We start from the raw sequence: 19,208 nt of genomic DNA on the forward strand, positions 1-19,208 counted from the left end.
ATAGGATATTATTGTTATAGCGCCATTTATTCCATGGCGCTTTACATGTGAGGAGGGGTATACATAATAAAAGTACAATAATCTTAAACAATACAAGTCATAACTGGTACAGGAGGAGAGAGGGCCCTGCCCGCGAGGGCTCACAATCTACAAGGGATGGGTGAGGATACAGTAGGTGAAGATAGAGCTGGTCATGCAGCGGTTTGGTCGAACGGTGGTTACTGCAGGTTATAGGCTTGCAATATATAGCAGCCGCACGCTCCGCTCCTGAGTGACAGCAGCAATGCCGGGTATTAGCATGCGAGACTCGGCCGTATTTCTCGCATGTGTGATCCCGGCATTAGATGGATTTACATGCACCCATCAACAATATGCCAAGTTAACAAGTGGTCATTCACCCCATGACATACGATTATTATATTATTATGTCCTGCTGAGCCCCTGAACACAGTGCAGTTGTTGGCTGTGTTATATACCCAGCATGTGCCTCAAACCGCTGCAGCCAATCACTATGTAAGGTGTGTAATCCGGGTGGTACATTTGTTTCAGCGCTCACAGCCTCTGTCTACATTGTGACAGCTACTGACCTGGCATTTTATAGGCAAACTTTATATACACACACTTACCATTTGGGGTAAATAACTTTCTATTTTGATAAATTGGACTTTTACGTACACAACTGTAAATATTTTAATGAGGAATGGTGATCTCTATTTGCGTGTATATATAAACATAAATAACCAAACAAAAAAAACATGTTTTTTACCCCAAAAGCTTTATTATTTACTCACCCCCCCAATAACCAGGACGGCTCCGCATACAGGACACCCCCTGTCTGGATTATATCTACCTACACTAGAAGAAATGGCCCTGACAGGAAAGGGTTACTGCTCCCTGTCGTTAGGACACCGCTTTATGGCGCCTGTGTGACTGAAAACAACACACGGCAGTAATGGCGCTCGTGGGCCCCGGACACAGGCGGCTCCTCACCTTCAGGTTCCCCTTCAGTCCGGCCGCCTTCGCCAGCTTCCGTAGCTCCGGGTACTTGAGGGTTTCCAGCTCCTCCACAGACGGCGCCTCCATGACAGCACTGACACCTGCACTCACTCACTGTACACAGCGCAGCAGGGGAATTTTGAAATTTGCGCGCGTTACTAACTGACTTTGAAGTAAAAAAAAAAATCAGACATCACAACAATATGATTGGCTGCCGTGAACACGTGATCGGGAGGAGCCGTTGTCATTACTTCTTTTCCACTCCTATTTTCTGGCTGCGCCACACACAGCTCAGCCAGTAAATACAGCGCCCAGTGTGTGGAGACTGAGGAGAATGTCGTCACCCAACCCGCCAGCGCCGTGACAGCCCGCGATACACGTCATGTCGCCTGTCGCGCACCAATGTCCCCTTTCTTACCGCCTTATTTCCTCAGACTCCTGCCAGCAATACGCAATACATGTGTTTTTAACCCTTTCATTTTCGCTCTTTTTCCTTAAGAAACCATCCCTTTTTTTAGTCTTTTGAATGTCACCATTCATTCCAGGATATATTTTATACAGAATTTAAAAAAAAAAATCCTAATCGAGTGAAATTATGAAAAAAAAAAACCATTTTGTGGTTGATCTTTGCAGTTTGTTTCTACATCGTTTATTGGGGACGGACTAAACTGCATATTGGGATGATGGGCTGCAATACTAGGCTCGACCACTAGATGGCAGCACATTTTACAAATGCAGCCCAGGAAATGACTTCTTGTAATATAGCAAGAAGGGAATTCAATGGGAATACTTAAATGAATCAGAACATCCACAGGGCTGGATTAAAGTTTAATACTAGAACCAGGGAAAAAAGATTGTAACTATATGGGATTATGTGTAGAATATCGGGTTACACACGCCTGGTGATATATCTCATCAACATCTCATAGGAATATGGGTATAACTATTGTTCTGTATGGGGATTATGGGTGAAATATCACAAATACACATGCTCAGGAACATACTTCATCTACTTCTGATAGGAATATGGGTATATCTATTGTTCTGTATGGGGATTATGGGTGAAATATCACAAATACACATGCCCAGGAACATACTTCATCTACTTCTGATAGGAATATGGGTATAACTATTGATCTGTATGGGGATTATGGGTGAAATATCACAAATACACATGCTCAGGAACATACTTCATCTACTTCTGATAGGAATATGGTATATCTATTGTTCTGTATGGGGATTATGGGTGAAATATCACAAATACACATGCCCAGGAACATACTTCATCTACTTCTGATAGGAATATGGGTATAATTATTGTTCTGTATGGGGATTATGGGTGAAATATCACAAATACACATGCTCAGGAACATACTTCATCTACTTCTGATAGGAATATGGGTATAACTATTGTTCTGTATGGGGATTATGGATGAAATATCACAAATACACATGCCCAGGAACATACTTCATCTACTTCTGATAGGAATATGGGTATATCTATTGTTCTGTATGGGGATTATGGGTGAAATATTACAAATACACATGCCCAGGAACATATTTCATCTACTTCTGATAGGAATATGGGTATAACTATTGTTCTGTATGGGGATTATGGGTGAAATATCACAAATACACATGCCCAGGAACATACTTCATCTACTTCTGATAGGAATATGGGTATAACTATTGATCTGTATGGGGATTATGGGTGAAATATCACAAATACACATGCTCAGGAACATACTTCATCTACTTCTGATAGGAATATGGGTATATCTATTGTTCTGTATGGGGATTATGGGTGAAATATCACAAATACACATGCCCAGGAACATACTTCATCTACTTCTGATAGGAATATGGGTATAACTATTGATCTGTATGGGGATTATGGGTGAAATATCACAAATACACATGCTCAGGAACATACTTCATCTACTTCTGATAGGAATATGGTATATCTATTGTTCTGTATGGGGATTATGGGTGAAATATCACAAATACACATGCCCAGGAACATACTTCATCTACTTCTGATAGGAATATGGGTATAATTATTGTTCTGTATGGGGATTATGGGTGAAATATCACAAATACACATGCTCAGGAACATACTTCATCTACTTCTGATAGGAATATGGGTATAACTATTGTTCTGTATGGGGATTATGGATGAAATATCACAAATACACATGCCCAGGAACATACTTCATCTACTTCTGATAGGAATATGGGTATATCTATTGTTCTGTATGGGGATTATGGGTGAAATATTACAAATACACATGCCCAGGAACATATTTCATCTACTTCTGATAGGAATATGGGTATATCTATTGTTCTGTATGGGGATTATGGGTGAAATATCACAAATACACATGCCCAGGAACATACTTCATCTACTTCTGATAGGAATATGGGTATAACTATTGATCTGTATGGGGATTATGGGTGAAATATCACAAATACACATGCTCAGGAACATACTTCATCTACTTCTGATAGGAATATGGGTATATCTATTGTTCTGTATGGGGATTATGGGTGAAATATCACAAATACACATGCCCAGGAACATACTTCATCTACTTCTGATAGGAATATGGGTATAACTATTGATCTGTATGGGGATTATGGGTGAAATATCACAAATACACATGCTCAGGAACATACTTCATCTACTTCTGATAGGAATATGGTATATCTATTGTTCTGTATGGGGATTATGGGTGAAATATCACAAATACACATGCCCAGGAACATACTTCATCTACTTCTGATAGGAATATGGGTATAATTATTGTTCTGTATGGGGATTATGGGTGAAATATCACAAATACACATGCTCAGGAACATACTTCATCTACTTCTGATAGGAATATGGGTATAACTATTGTTCTGTATGGGGATTATGGATGAAATATCACAAATACACATGCCCAGGAACATACTTCATCTACTTCTGATAGGAATATGGGTATATCTATTGTTCTGTATGGGGATTATGGGTGAAATATTACAAATACACATGCCCAGGAACATATTTCATCTACTTCTGATAGGAATATGGGTATATCTATTGTTCTGTATGGGGATTATGGGTGAAATATCACAAATACACATGCCCAGGAACATACTTCATCTACTTCTGATAGGAATATGGGTATAACTATTGATCTGTATGGGGATTATGGGTGAAATATCACAAATACACATGCTCAGGAACATACTTCATCTACTTCTGATAGGAATATGGGTATAATTATTGTTCTGTATGGGGATTATGGGTGAAATATCACAAATACACATGCTCAGGAACATACTTCATCTACTTCTGATAGGAATATGGGTATAACTATTGTTCTGTATGGGGATTATGGATGAAATATCACAAATACACATGCCCAGGAACATACTTCATCTACTTCTGATAGGAATATGGGTATAATTATTGTTCTGTATGGGGATTATGGGTGAAATATCACAAATACACATGCTCAGGAACATACTTCATCTACTTCTGATAGGAATATGGGTATAACTATTGTTCTGTATGGGGATTATGGATGAAATATCACAAATACACATGCCCAGGAACATACTTCATCTACTTCTGATAGGAATATGGGTATATCTATTGTTCTGTATGGGGATTATGGGTGAAATATTACAAATACACATGCCCAGGAACATATTTCATCTACTTCTGATAGGAATATGGGTATATCTATTGTTCTGTATGGGGATTATGGGTGAAATATCACAAATACACATGCCCAGGAACATACTTCATCTACTTCTGATAGGAATATGGGTATAACTATTGATCTGTATGGGGATTATGGGTGAAATATCACAAATACACATGCTCAGGAACATACTTCATCTACTTCTGATAGGAATATGGTATATCTATTGTTCTGTATGGGGATTATGGGTGAAATATCACAAATACACATGCCCAGGAACATACTTCATCTGCTTCTGATAGGAATATGGGTATATCTATTGTTCTGTATGGGGATTATGGGTGAAATATCACAAATACACATGCTCAGGAACATACTTCATCTACTTCTGATGGGAATATGGGTATAACTATTGTTCTGTATGGGGATTATGGGTGAAATATCACAAATACACATGCTCAGGAACATACTTCATCTACTTCTGATAGGAATATGGGTATATCTATTGTTCTGTATGGGGATTATTGGTGAAATATCACAAATACACATGCCCAGGAACATACTTCATCTACTTCTGATAGGAATATGGGTATAATTATTGTTCTGTATGGGGATTATGGGTGAAATATCACAAATACACATGCCCAGGAACATATTTCATCTACTTCTGATAGGAATATGAGTATAATTATTGTTCTGTATGGGGATTATGGGTGAAATATCACAAATACACATGCTCAGGAACATACTTCATCTACTTCTGATAGGAATATGGTATATCTATTGTTCTGTATGGGGATTATGGGTGAAATATCACAAATACACATGCCCAGGAACATATTTCATCTACTTCTGATAGGAATATGGGTATATCTATTGTTCTGTATGGGGATTATGGGTGAAATATCACAAATACACATGCCCAGGAACATACTTCATCTACTTCTGATAGGAATATGGGTATAACTATTGATCTGTATGGGGATTATGGGTGAAATATCACAAATACACATGCTCAGGAACATACTTCATCTACTTCTGATAGGAATATGGTATATCTATTGTTCTGTATGGGGATTATGGGTGAAATATCACAAATACACATGCCCAGGAACATACTTCATCTACTTCTGATAGGAATATGGGTATATCTATTGTTCTGTATGGGGATTATGGGTGAAATATCACAAATACACATGCTCAGGAACATACTTCATCTACTTCTGATAGGAATATGGTATATCTATTGTTCTGTATGGGGATTATGGGTGAAATATCACAAATACACATGCCCAGGAACATACTTCATCTACTTCTGATAGGAATATGGGTATAATTATTGTTCTGTATGGGGATTATGGGTGAAATATCACAAATACACATGCTCAGGAACATACTTCATCTACTTCTGATAGGAATATGGGTATAACTATTGTTCTGTATGGGGATTATGGATGAAATATCACAAATACACATGCCCAGGAACATACTTCATCTACTTCTGATAGGAATATGGGTATATCTATTGTTCTGTATGGGGATTATGGGTGAAATATTACAAATACACATGCCCAGGAACATATTTCATCTACTTCTGATAGGAATATGGGTATATCTATTGTTCTGTATGGGGATTATGGGTGAAATATCACAAATACACATGCCCAGGAACATACTTCATCTACTTCTGATAGGAATATGGGTATAACTATTGATCTGTATGGGGATTATGGGTGAAATATCACAAATACACATGCTCAGGAACATACTTCATCTACTTCTGATAGGAATATGGGTATAATTATTGTTCTGTATGGGGATTATGGGTGAAATATCACAAATACACATGCTCAGGAACATACTTCATCTACTTCTGATAGGAATATGGGTATAACTATTGTTCTGTATGGGGATTATGGATGAAATATCACAAATACACATGCCCAGGAACATACTTCATCTACTTCTGATAGGAATATGGGTATAATTATTGTTCTGTATGGGGATTATGGGTGAAATATCACAAATACACATGCTCAGGAACATACTTCATCTACTTCTGATAGGAATATGGGTATAACTATTGTTCTGTATGGGGATTATGGATGAAATATCACAAATACACATGCCCAGGAACATACTTCATCTACTTCTGATAGGAATATGGGTATATCTATTGTTCTGTATGGGGATTATGGGTGAAATATTACAAATACACATGCCCAGGAACATATTTCATCTACTTCTGATAGGAATATGGGTATATCTATTGTTCTGTATGGGGATTATGGGTGAAATATCACAAATACACATGCCCAGGAACATACTTCATCTACTTCTGATAGGAATATGGGTATAACTATTGATCTGTATGGGGATTATGGGTGAAATATCACAAATACACATGCTCAGGAACATACTTCATCTACTTCTGATAGGAATATGGTATATCTATTGTTCTGTATGGGGATTATGGGTGAAATATCACAAATACACATGCCCAGGAACATACTTCATCTACTTCTGATAGGAATATGGGTATATCTATTGTTCTGTATGGGGATTATGGGTGAAATATCACAAATACACATGCTCAGGAACATACTTCATCTACTTCTGATAGGAATATGGGTATAACTATTGTTCTGTATGGGGATTATGGGTGAAATATCACAAATACACATGCTCAGGAACATACTTCATCTACTTCTGATAGGAATATGGGTATATCTATTGTTCTGTATGGGGATTATGGGTGAAATATCACAAATACACATGCCCAGGAACATACTTCATCTACTTCTGATAGGAATATGGGTATAATTATTGTTCTGTATGGGGATTATGGGTGAAATATCACAAATACACATGCCCAGGAACATATTTCATCTACTTCTGATAGGAATATGAGTATAATTATTGTTCTGTATGGGGATTATGGGTGAAATATCACAAATACACATGCTCAGGAACATACTTCATCTACTTCTGATAGGAATATGGTATATCTATTGTTCTGTATGGGGATTATGGGTGAAATATCACAAATACACATGCCCAGGAACATATTTCATCTACTTCTGATAGGAATATGGGTATATCTATTGTTCTGTATGGGGATTATGGGTGAAATATCACAAATACACATGCCCAGGAACATACTTCATCTACTTCTGATAGGAATATGGGTATAACTATTGATCTGTATGGGGATTATGGGTGAAATATCACAAATACACATGCTCAGGAACATACTTCATCTACTTCTGATAGGAATATGGTATATCTATTGTTCTGTATGGGGATTATGGGTGAAATATCACAAATACACATGCCCAGGAACATACTTCATCTACTTCTGATAGGAATATGGGTATATCTATTGTTCTGTATGGGGATTATGGGTGAAATATCACAAATACACATGCTCAGGAACATACTTCATCTACTTCTGATAGGAATATGGTATATCTATTGTTCTGTATGGGGATTATGGGTGAAATATCACAAATACACATGCCCAGGAACATACTTCATCTACTTCTGATAGGAATATGGGTATAATTATTGTTCTGTATGGGGATTATGGGTGAAATATCACAAATACACATGCCCAGGAACATATTTCATCTACTTCTGATAGGAATATGAGTATAATTATTGTTCTGTATGGGGATTATGGGTGAAATATCACAAATACACATGCTCAGGAACATACTTCATCTACTTCTGATAGGAATATGGTATATCTATTGTTCTGTATGGGGATTATGGGTGAAATATCACAAATACACATGCCCAGGAACATACTTCATCTACTTCTGATAGGAATATGGGTAGATCTATTGTTCTGTATGGGGATTATGGGTGAAATATCACAAATACACATGCTCAGGAACATACTTCATCTACTTCTGATAGGAATATGGTATATCTATTGTTCTGTATGGGGATTATGGGTGAAATATCACAAATACACATGCCCAGGAACATATTTCATCTACTTCTGATAGGAATATGGGTATATCTATTGTTCTGTATGGGGATTATGGGTGAAATATCACAAATACACATGCCCAGGAACATACTTCATCTACTTCTGATAGGAATATGGTATATCTATTGTTCTGTATGGGGATTATGGGTGAAATATCACAAATACACATGCCCAGGAACATACTTCATCTACTTCTGATAGGAATATGGGTATATCTATTGTTCTGTATGGGGATTATGGGTGAAATATCACAAATACACATGCCCAGGAACATACTTCATCTACTTCTGATAGGAATATGGGTATAATTATTGTTCTGTATGGGGATTATGGGTGAAATATCACAAATACACATGCCCAGGAACATATTTCATCTACTTCTGATAGGAATATGAGTATAATTATTGTTCTGTATGGGGATTATGGGTGAAATATCACAAATACACATGCTCAGGAACATACTTCATCTACTTCTGATAGGAATATGGTATATCTATTGTTCTGTATGGGGATTATGGGTGAAATATCACAAATACACATGCCCAGGAACATAATTCATCTACTTCTGATAGGAATATGGGTATAATTATTGTTCTGTATGGGGATTATGGGTGAAATATCACAAATACACATGCCCAGGAACATACTTCATCTACTTCTGATAGGAATATGGGTAGATCTATTGTTCTGTATGGGGATTATGGGTGAAATATCACAAATACACATGCCCAGGAACATACTTCATCTACTTCTGATAGGAATATGGTATATCTATTGTTCTGTATGGGGATTATGGGTGAAATATCACAAATACACATGCCCAGGAACATACTTCATCTACTTCTGATAGGAATATGGGTATAACTATTGTTCTGTATGGGGATTATGGGTGAAATATCACAAATACACATGCTCAGGAACATACTTCATCTACTTCTGATAGGAATATGGTATATCTATTGTTCTGTATGGGGATTATGGGTGAAATATCACAAATACACATGCCCAGGAACATACTTCATCTACTTCTGATAGGAATATGGGTATATCTATTGTTCTGTATGGGGATTATGGGTGAAATATCACAAATACACATGCCCAGAAACATATTTCATCTACTTCTGATAGGAATATGGGTATATCTATTGTTCTGTATGGGGATTATGGGTGAAATATCACAAATACACATGCCCAGGAACATACTTCATCTACTTCTGATAGGAATATGGTATATCTATTGTTCTGTATGGGGATTATGGGTGAAATATCACAAATACACATGCCCAGGAACATACTTCATCTACTTCTGATAGGAATATGGGTATATCTATTGTTCTGTATGGGGATTATGGGTGAAATATCACAAATACACATGCCCAGGAACATACTTCATCTACTTCTGATAGGAATATGGGTATAATTATTGTTCTGTATGGGGATTATGGGTGAAATATCACAAATACACATGCCCAGGAACATATTTCATCTACTTCTGATAGGAATATGAGTATAATTATTGTTCTGTATGGGGATTATGGGTGAAATATCACAAATACACATGCTCAGGAACATACTTCATCTACTTCTGATAGGAATATGGTATATCTATTGTTCTGTATGGGGATTATGGGTGAAATATCACAAATACACATGCCCAGGAACATACTTCATCTACTTCTGATAGGAATATGGGTATATCTATTGTTCTGTATGGGGATTATGGGTGAAATATCACAAATACACATGCCCAGGAACATACTTCATCTACTTCTGATAGGAATATGGGTATATCTATTGTTCTGTATGGGGATTATGGGTGAAATATCACAAATACACATGCTCAGGAACATACTTCATCTACTTCTGATAGGAATATGGTATATCTATTGTTCTGTATGGGGATTATGGGTGAAATATCACAAATACACATGCTCAGGAACATACTTCATCTACTTCTGATAGGAATATGGGTATAACTATTGTTCTGTATGGGGATTATGGGTAAAATATCACAAATACACATGCCCAGGAACATACTTCATCTACTTCTGATAGGAATATGGGTATATCTATTGTTCTGTATGGGGATTATGGGTGAAATATCACAAATACACATGCTCAGGAACATACTTCATCTACTTCTGATAGGAATATGGTATATCTATTGTTCTGTATGGGGATTATGGGTGAAATATCACAAATACACATGCCCAGGAACATACTTTATCTACTTCTGATAGGAATATGGGTATATCTATTGTTCTGTATGGGGATTATGGGTGAAATATCACAAATACACATGCTCAGGAACATATTTCATCTACTTCTGATAGGAATATGGGTATATCTATTGTTCTGTATGGGGATTATGGGTGAAATATCACAAATACACATGCTCGGGAACATACTTCATCTACTTCTGATAGGAATATGGTATATCTATTGTTCTGTATGGGGATTATGGGTGAAATATCACAAATACACATGCTCAGGAACATACTTCATCTACTTCTGATAGGAATATGGTATATCTATTGTTCTGTATGGGGATTATGGGTGAAATATCACAAATACACATGCTCAGGAACATATTTCATCTACTTCTGATAGGAATATGGGTATATCTATTGTTCTGTATGGGGATTATGGGTGAAATATCACAAATACACATGCTCAGGAACATATTTCATCTACTTCTGATAGGAATATGGGTATATCTATTGATCTGTATGGGGATTATGGGTGAAATATCACAAATACACATGCCCAGGAACATACTTCATCTACTTCTGATAGGAATATGGGTATATCTATTGTTCTGTATGGGGATTATGGGTGAAATATCACAAATACACATGCTCAGGAACATACTTCATCTACTTCTGATAGGAATATGGTATATCTATTGTTCTGTATGGGGATTATGGGTGAAATATCACAAATACGCATGCTCAGGAACATACTTCATCTACTTCTGATAGGAATATGGTATATCTATTGTTCTGTATGGGGATTATGGGTGAAATATCACAAATACACATGCTCAGGAACATATTTCATCTACTTCTGATAGGAATATGGGTATATCTATTGTTCTGTATGGGGATTATGGGTGAAATATCACAAATACACATGCTCAGGAACATACTTCATCTACTTCTGATAGGAATATGGTATATCTATTGTTCTGTATGAGGATTATGGGTGAAATATCACAAATACACATGCTCAGGAACATACTTCATCTACTTCTGATAGGAATATGGTATATCTATTGTTCTGTATGGGGATTATGGGTGAAATATCACAAATACACATGCTCAGGAACATATTTCATCTACTTCTGATAGGAATATGGGTATATCTATTGTTCTGTATGGGGATTATGGGTGAAATATCACAAATACACATGCTCAGGAACATATTTCATCTACTTCTGATAGGAATATGGGTATATCTATTGATCTGTATGGGGATTATGGGTGAAATATCACAAATACACATGCCCAGGAACATACTTCATCTACTTCTGATAGGAATATGGGTATATCTATTGTTCTGTATGGGGATTATGGGTGAAATATCACAAATACACATGCCCAGGAACATATTTCATCTACTTCTGATAGGAATATGGGTATATCTATTGTTCTGTATGGGGATTATGGGTGAAATGTCACAAATACACATGCCCAGGAACATACTTCATCTACTACTGATAGGAATATGGGTATAATTATTGTTCTGTATGGGGATTATGGGTGAAATATCACAAATACACATGCCCAGGAACATACTTCATCTACTACTGATAGGAATATGAGTATAATTATTGTTCTGTATGGGGATTATGGGTGAAATATCACAAATGCACATGCCCAGGAACATATTTCATCTACTTCTGATAGGAATATGGGTATATCTATTGTTCTGTATGGTGATTATGGGTGAAATATCACAAATACACATGCTCAGGAACATACTTCATCTACTTCTGATAGGAATATGGGTATAATTATTGTTCTGTATGGAGATTATGGGTGAAATATCACAAATGCACATGCCCAGGAACATATTTCATCTACTTCTGATAGGAATATGGGTATAACTATTGTTCTGTATGGGGATTATGGGTGAAATATCACAAATGCACATGCCCAGGAACATACTTCATCTACTTCTAATAGGAATATGGGTATAATTATTGTTCTGTATGGGGATTATGGGTGAAATATCACAAATACACATGCCCAGGAACATATTTCATCTACTTCTGATAGGAATATGGGTATAACTATTGTTCTGTATGGGGATTATGGGTGAAATATCACAAATACACATGCTCAGGAACATACTTCATCTACTTCTGATAGGAATATGGGTATAATTATTGTTCTGTATGGAGATTATGGGTGAAATATCACAAATGCACATGCCCAGGAACATATTTCATCTACTTCTGATAGGAATATGGGTATAACTATTGTTCTGTATGGGGATTATGGGTGAAATATCACAAATACACATGCCCAGGAACATACTTCATCTACTTCTGATAGGAATATGGGTATATCTATTGATCTGTATGGGGATTATGGGTGAAATATCACAAATACACATGCTCAGGAACATACTTCATCTACTTCTGATAGGAATATGGGTATAATTATTGTTCTGTATGGGGATTATGGGTGAAATATCACAAATACACATGCACAGGAACATACTTCATCTACTACTGATAGGAATATGAGTATAATTATTGTTCTGTATGGAGATTATGGGTGAAATATCACAAATGCACATGCCCAGGAACATATTTCATCTACTTCTGATAGGAATATGGGTATAACTATTGTTCTGTATGGGGATTATGGGTGAAATATCACAAATACACATGCTCAGGAACATACTTCATCTACTTCTGATAGGATTATGGGTATAATTATTGTTCTGTATGGAGATTATGGGTGAAATATCACAAATGCACATGCCCAGGAACATATTTCATCTACTTCTGATAGGAATATGGGTATAACTATTGTTCTGTATGGGGATTATGGGTGAAATATCACAAATACACATGCTCAGGAACATACTTCATCTACTTCTGATAGGAATATGGGTATAACTATTGTTCTGTATGGGGATTATGGGTGAAATATCACAAATACACATGCTCAGGAACATACTTCATCTACTTCTGATAAGAATATGGGTATAACTATTGTTCTGTATGGGGATTATGGGTGAAATATCACAAATACACATGCTCAGGAACATACTTCATCTACTTCTGATAGGAATATGGGTATATCTATTGTTCTGTATGGGGATTATGGGTGAAATATCACAAATACACATGCTCAGGAACATATTTCATCTACTTCTGATAGGAATATGGGTATATCTATTGTTCTGTATGGGGATTATGGGTGAAATATCACAAATACACATGCTCAGGAACATATTTCATCTACTTCTGATAGGAATATGGGTATATCTATTGTTCTGTATGGGGATTATGGGTGAAATATCACAAATACACATGCCCAGGTACATACTTCATCTACTTCTGATAGGAATATGGGTATATCTATTGTTCTGTATGGGGATTATGGGTGAAATATCACAAATACACATGCCCAGGAACATACTTCATCTACTTCTGATAGGAATATGGGTATAATTATTGTTCTGTATGGAGATTATGGGTGAAATATCACAAATGCACATGCCCAGGAACATATTTCATCTACTTCTGATAGGAATATAGGTATAACTATTGTTCTGTATGGGGATTATGGGTGAAATATCACAAATACACATGCTCAGGAACATACTTCATCTACTTCTGATAGGAATATGGGTATATCTATTGCTCTGTATGGGGATTATGGGTGAAATATCACAAATACACATGCTCAGGAACATACTTCATCTACTTCTGATAGGAATATGGGTATAATTATTGTTCTGTATGGGGATTATGGGTGAAATATCACAAATACACATGCCCAGGAACATATTTCATCTACTTCTGATAGGAATATGGGTATAATTATTGTTCTGTATGGAGATTATGGGTGAAATATCACAAATGCACATGCCCAGGAACATATTTCATCTACTTCTGATAGGAATATGGGTATAACTATTGTTCTGTATGGGGATTATGGGTGAAATATCACAAATACACATGCTCAGGAACATACTTCATCTACTTCTGATAGGAATATGGGTATATCTATTGTTCTGTATGGGGATTATGGGTGAAATATCACAAATACACATGCTCAGGAACATACTTCATCTACTTCTGATAGGAATATGGGTATATCTATTGTTCTGTATGGGGATTATGGGTGAAATATCACAAATACACATGCTCAGGAACATATTTCATCTACTTCTGATAGGAATATGGGTATATCTATTGATCTGTATGGGGATTATGGGTGAAATATCACAAATACACATGCTCAGGAACATATTTCATCTACTTCTGATAGGAATATGGGTATAACTATTGTTCTGTATGGGGATTATGGGTGAAATATCACAAATACACATGCTCAGGAACATACTTCATCTACTTCTGATAGGAATATGGGTATAATTATTGTTCTGTATGGAGATTATGGGTGAAATATCACAAATGCACATGCCCAGGAACATATTTCTTCTACTTCTGATAGGAATATGGGTATAACTATTGTTCTGTATGGGGATTATGGGTGAAATATCACAAATACACATGCCCAGGAACATACTTCATCTACTTCTGATAGGAATATGGGTATATCTATTGATCTGTATGGGGATTATGGGTGAAATATCACAAATACACATGCTCAGGAACATACTTCATCTACTTCTGATAGGAATATGGTATATCTATTGTTCTGTATGGGGATTATGGGTGAAATATCACAAATACACATGCCCAGGAACATACTTCATCTACTTCTGATAGGAATATGGGTAGATCTATTGTTCTGTATGGGGATTATGGGTGAAATATCACAAATACACATGCTCAGGAACATACTTCATCTACTTCTGATAGGAATATGGTATATCTATTGTTCTGTATGGGGATTATGGGTGAAATATCACAAATACACATGCCCAGGAACATATTTCATCTACTTCTGATAGGAATATGGGTATATCTATTGTTCTGTATGGGGATTATGGGTGAAATATCACAAATACACATGCCCAGGAACATACTTCATCTACTTCTGATAGGAATATGGTATATCTATTGTTCTGTATGGGGATTATGGGTGAAATATCACAAATACACATGCCCAGGAACATACTTCATCTACTTCTGATAGGAATATGGGTATATCTATTGTTCTGTATGGGGATTATGGGTGAAATATCACAAATACACATGCCCAGGAACATACTTCATCTACTTCTGATAGGAATATGGGTATAATTATTGTTCTGTATGGGGATTATGGGTGAAATATCACAAATACACATGCCCAGGAACATATTTCATCTACTTCTGATAGGAATATGAGTATAATTATTGTTCTGTATGGGGATTATGGGTGAAATATCACAAATACACATGCTCAGGAACATACTTCATCTACTTCTGATAGGAATATGGTATATCTATTGTTCTGTATGGGGATTATGGGTGAAATATCACAAATACACATGCCCAGGAACATAATTCATCTACTTCTGATAGGAATATGGGTATAATTATTGTTCTGTATGGGGATTATGGGTGAAATATCACAAATACACATGCCCAGGAACATACTTCATCTACTTCTGATAGGAATATGGGTAGATCTATTGTTCTGTATGGGGATTATGGGTGAAATATCACAAATACACATGCCCAGGAACATACTTCATCTACTTCTGATAGGAATATGGTATATCTATTGTTCTGTATGGGGATTATGGGTGAAATATCACAAATACACATGCCCAGGAACATACTTCATCTACTTCTGATAGGAATATGGGTATAACTATTGTTCTGTATGGGGATTATGGGTGAAATATCACAAATACACATGCTCAGGAACATACTTCATCTACTTCTGATAGGAATATGGTATATCTATTGTTCTGTATGGGGATTATGGGTGAAATATCACAAATACACATGCCCAGGAACATACTTCATCTACTTCTGATAGGAATATGGGTATATCTATTGTTCTGTATGGGGATTATGGGTGAAATATCACAAATACACATGCCCAGAAACATATTTCATCTACTTCTGATAGGAATATGGGTATATCTATTGTTCTGTATGGGGATTATGGGTGAAATATCACAAATACACATGCCCAGGAACATACTTCATCTACTTCTGATAGGAATATGGTATATCTATTGTTCTGTATGGGGATTATGGGTGAAATATCACAAATACACATGCCCAGGAACATACTTCATCTACTTCTGATAGGAATATGGGTATATCTATTGTTCTGTATGGGGATTATGGGTGAAATATCACAAATACACATGCCCAGGAACATACTTCATCTACTTCTGATAGGAATATGGGTATAATTATTGTTCTGTATGGGGATTATGGGTGAAATATCACAAATACACATGCCCAGGAACATATTTCATCTACTTCTGATAGGAATATGAGTATAATTATTGTTCTGTATGGGGATTATGGGTGAAATATCACAAATACACATGCTCAGGAACATACTTCATCTACTTCTGATAGGAATATGGTATATCTATTGTTCTGTATGGGGATTATGGGTGAAATATCACAAATACACATGCCCAGGAACATACTTCATCTACTTCTGATAGGAATATGGGTATATCTATTGTTCTGTATGGGGATTATGGGTGAAATATCACAAATACACATGCCCAGGAACATACTTCATCTACTTCTGATAGGAATATGGGTATATCTATTGTTCTGTATGGGGATTATGGGTGAAATATCACAAATACACATGCTCAGGAACATACTTCATCTACTTCTGATAGGAATATGGTATATCTATTGTTCTGTATGGGGATTATGGGTGAAATATCACAAATACACATGCTCAGGAACATACTTCATCTACTTCTGATAGGAATATGGGTATAACTATTGTTCTGTATGGGGATTATGGGTAAAATATCACAAATACACATGCCCAGGAACATACTTCATCTACTTCTGATAGGAATATGGGTATATCTATTGTTCTGTATGGGGATTATGGGTGAAATATCACAAATACACATGCTCAGGAACATACTTCATCTACTTCTGATAGGAATATGGTATATCTATTGTTCTGTATGGGGATTATGGGTGAAATATCACAAATACACATGCCCAGGAACATACTTTATCTACTTCTGATAGGAATATGGGTATATCTATTGTTCTGTATGGGGATTATGGGTGAAATATCACAAATACACATGCTCAGGAACATATTTCATCTACTTCTGATAGGAATATGGGTATATCTATTGTTCTGTATGGGGATTATGGGTGAAATATCACAAATACACATGCTCGGGAACATACTTCATCTACTTCTGATAGGAATATGGTATATCTATTGTTCTGTATGGGGATTATGGGTGAAATATCACAAATACACATGCTCAGGAACATACTTCATCTACTTCTGATAGGAATATGGTATATCTATTGTTCTGTATGGGGATTATGGGTGAAATATCACAAATACACATGCTCAGGAACATATTTCATCTACTTCTGATAGGAATATGGGTATATCTATTGTTCTGTATGGGGATTATGGGTGAAATATCACAAATACACATGCTCAGGAACATATTTCATCTACTTCTGATAGGAATATGGGTATATCTATTGATCTGTATGGGGATTATGGGTGAAATATCACAAATACACATGCCCAGGAACATACTTCATCTACTTCTGATAGGAATATGGGTATATCTATTGTTCTGTATGGGGATTATGGGTGAAATATCACAAATACACATGCTCAGGAACATACTTCATCTACTTCTGATAGGAATATGGTATATCTATTGTTCTGTATGGGGATTATGGGTGAAATATCACAAATACGCATGCTCAGGAACATACTTCATCTACTTCTGATAGGAATATGGTATATCTATTGTTCTGTATGGGGATTATGGGTGAAATATCACAAATACACATGCTCAGGAACATATTTCATCTACTTCTGATAGGAATATGGGTATATCTATTGTTCTGTATGGGGATTATGGGTGAAATATCACAAATACACATGCTCAGGAACATACTTCATCTACTTCTGATAGGAATATGGTATATCTATTGTTCTGTATGAGGATTATGGGTGAAATATCACAAATACACATGCTCAGGAACATACTTCATCTACTTCTGATAGGAATATGGTATATCTATTGTTCTGTATGGGGATTATGGGTGAAATATCACAAATACACATGCTCAGGAACATATTTCATCTACTTCTGATAGGAATATGGGTATATCTATTGTTCTGTAT

General features: G+C 36.2%; 1 protein-coding gene across 2 annotated transcripts in view; it reads right to left on the reverse strand.

Annotated features, from left to right (window-relative positions):
* The window catches only part of NUSAP1 (nucleolar and spindle associated protein 1), a 129,347-nt gene extending 128,196 nt beyond the window's left edge, over positions 1-1,151 (reverse strand). For both annotated transcript variants that reach the window (XM_069729299.1, XM_069729289.1), the window contains exon 1: positions 991-1,151. In XM_069729299.1, the coding sequence (XP_069585400.1) occupies positions 991-1,083 (93 nt within the window). In that variant the 5' untranslated portion in view covers positions 1,084-1,151. The remainder of the gene's footprint in view (positions 1-990) is intronic.
* Between the last annotated feature and the right edge of the window lie 18,057 nt (positions 1,152-19,208).

Source organism: Ranitomeya imitator, chromosome 1 (genome assembly GCF_032444005.1).
Source record: "Ranitomeya imitator isolate aRanImi1 chromosome 1, aRanImi1.pri, whole genome shotgun sequence".
NCBI classification, from domain to species: domain Eukaryota; kingdom Metazoa; phylum Chordata; class Amphibia; order Anura; family Dendrobatidae; genus Ranitomeya; species Ranitomeya imitator.